Consider the following 2,674-nt stretch of genomic DNA (forward strand, 5'->3'; position numbering starts at 1 on the left):
CAAGACTTAAGATATATTTCAAGTACCCAAGCACTGATAGATAACGCTGTTCCTCGAAGAAAACACACCGGAGAAACGGCACGTTTCCATGCGTTCTTATATTTCTATAATGAATTCTTAACATCACATGCCAGTAAATCCTGTATAGCCCTACATGCATGTATACATAAACAAAAACTTAGCGAGATAGATATTTTGCAGGATTTAAATGAAGAATCTCAGTCATCCGAGATGGGAATGACGCAAGTAAGGTATAAGTGAAAAGCACATACAGGTACCTTTTTTAACCATGAATAATGAATTGTAACTTCGCCCGAATGTACACACATAAGTTGGATAAGGCGAAACATTTTTGTTGATACGTACTTATCAAATGTGTATAAATTACGAAGACACTGTATGCTATGTCACGTTGAAAATAAATAAATTGAGACCATCGCTCTAGAAATGTCAGTCCGAGGATCGCTGTTAACGGTAAAGAAACAAATTAATCACAGCTTTAGCTGGGTCGATTGACCACGTTATGGGATACCCCAATGCTAAAGCTTCTTCTACTTTTTATGACATAATACTTTAAATCAAATAAATATGCTGCCCTGCTTGTGAGGTAATGGATACTTCGAAGTTTCGATTGCTTTTATATATGTGTATCACACCACCAAATCAATAACGACACTTCGTTGGCTCCTCCACAAAAGTGGGTTTCATAAACTGTGCCACGCTATATATACGCAATATCGGTTAATAAGGCCACGAACAGACCGATATAACATGTAGAATGTCAACCTCTACAGACATTGTGCCGACTCTTGGTTAAGGGCTAACCACTGCTCTTAGAAACTGTGGACAAATAATGTACCCAGGTCAAAATGGAATGACAAATCAGATCTGATGGTACCGACAAACTGTCAAATTGGTTTCTTTGATTTCTCACTATCATCCTATCCGGCAATGGAACTATTACAACAACGAATGAACGTCCTCGACCCCAGAATGCCATATCTACTTTATGTGTTACGCGATTTACCTTTATTACTATTCTTATGCCTATTTTGTGTTATTCAAGTTTTTCTTTATATATTCTTGTCATCTTTATATCCTTCAGAACAAATTCGAGCCAAGGAGAATAAAAGAGCAGAGGCGAATGGATCCAATTGCTCGCTTTCTTGACAATGTTTCCTTTTACCGATGTCAACGTGACGAGGTTCTTCAAATTCGATCAGAAAGATGATGTACACGTGTTGTTATCAAATGAAAAACTGATGAAAAACTGAGGGAGAATATTGGTAAAGTGGGCCATAGGAAGAATTATGCCCGATATATTGAGAATGTAAACAGAACTCATAGAGAGACAAGATACAATGTACTGCTGGCCATTTATTTCGTCGCAAATATTTTGCGCTCCAGGGAAAAAGCTAATCCCGAAAATAAACGGCCATTGTGAGATAAGTATTAGCTGTATAAATTGTATAAAGTAGAAATAATATGCTTTCAATCAGTACTATGATTGTTTTTATCCATACGAATTTCAGCGAGCAACATTGTTTTTAAAATGTCAAAATCCATTTATGTCACACAGTAAAAACCTTAGTGTTACAGGCGGACACAGCGTTGGGGAAATGTAAACTTTAAAAGATGATTATCCAAGATTTCCATTGTGTGACGATGTGCATTTAAATTAAATCAACTACCTTATGCCTCAGTCACACCTTTGCGTATGTTGCTGCGTATTGCTGCGCTGTACGGGGTATATCAAAACGCAGCCGTTCCCAGCAATTCGCGGCAAATTTGAAGGTAGCAGTCACACTATTGCGTATCTAGCTCGTAGGTAACTCGTATGCCGCTCGTACAAAGACTGCCTACGGTTGCCTTTGACCACGCTATAGCTCGCTATTGCTCATAGCAGTACGATTCAATACGCAGTTTGCTCGCCACGTTGCGTATGTAGCTGGTTCTTTGCTCGTTTGCTGCTCGCTAGCCGCTCGCACCAGTTGGTCTTGTTGCGTCTCACTGCGTGTTCGCTCGCTTTAGCTCGTCTGTTCTTCGTACTGATGAGTGCTAGCTCGCTTGGGCTGCGACGGCGTATACATAAAAGTAATTTTGGTGGGCTTCTGACGAGTCTAAATCAATGTGATGAAAAAAATGGCCCCTGCAGCAGAGCTCTGCCTTGCAAAAGCTTAATCTTTTGCTTCAGCTGGAAGAAGCAGAGGCGAATGATGTTTATTTATTAACGTTATGCAGCGCGGCGACGGTGGTCGGTGCTAGGCAACTAATCACAGTGATAGCGAGCTAAAGCGAACCGCGTACGAGCTAGACTCGCAGCGTAGCGAGCGGCAAGTGCAACGGTTCTTCCTGCTGCGAGTGGTAGGCGAGCAATACCGCAACAATACGCGCAATCATGCGAACCACAACGAGCTCTGGCGAGGTAAATCGTGCAGGGAACGCAGCTATAGGCAGTGACACGCGCTCCAAAAAGAAAGAGGTGCGTATGGTTGCGTATACTTGCGCTAAGCCACTCGCTGTTTCTCGCATCCACTGGTTGCCACTCGTATCCGCTCGTAGCTGATTTGACCTTGCGTTTGCTTGCGATAGTTTAGAAAATTTTAAAACTAGCGAGCGGCAAACGCAGGTCTTTGCGCTAAACTGCGTATTGAGTACGCAGTGAGCACGTTTC

At 41.8% G+C, this 2,674-nt stretch overlaps 1 protein-coding gene across 1 annotated transcript in view; it reads left to right on the forward strand.

Annotated features, from left to right (window-relative positions):
* Positions 1–1,693, forward strand: part of LOC100892095 (ankyrin repeat and death domain-containing protein 1A) — a 42,495-nt gene extending 40,802 nt beyond the window's left edge. The window contains exon 17 of the mRNA XM_030976603.1: positions 1,106–1,693. Coding sequence (XP_030832463.1) covers positions 1,106–1,170 — 65 coding nt within the window. The 3' untranslated portion in view covers positions 1,171–1,693. The remainder of the gene's footprint in view (positions 1–1,105) is intronic.
* Positions 1,694–2,674: the final 981 nt, after the last annotated feature.

This window comes from Strongylocentrotus purpuratus, unplaced genomic scaffold, assembly GCF_000002235.5.
Source record: "Strongylocentrotus purpuratus isolate Spur 01 unplaced genomic scaffold, Spur_5.0 spur5_scaffold_9, whole genome shotgun sequence".
Taxonomy (NCBI): domain Eukaryota; kingdom Metazoa; phylum Echinodermata; class Echinoidea; order Camarodonta; family Strongylocentrotidae; genus Strongylocentrotus; species Strongylocentrotus purpuratus.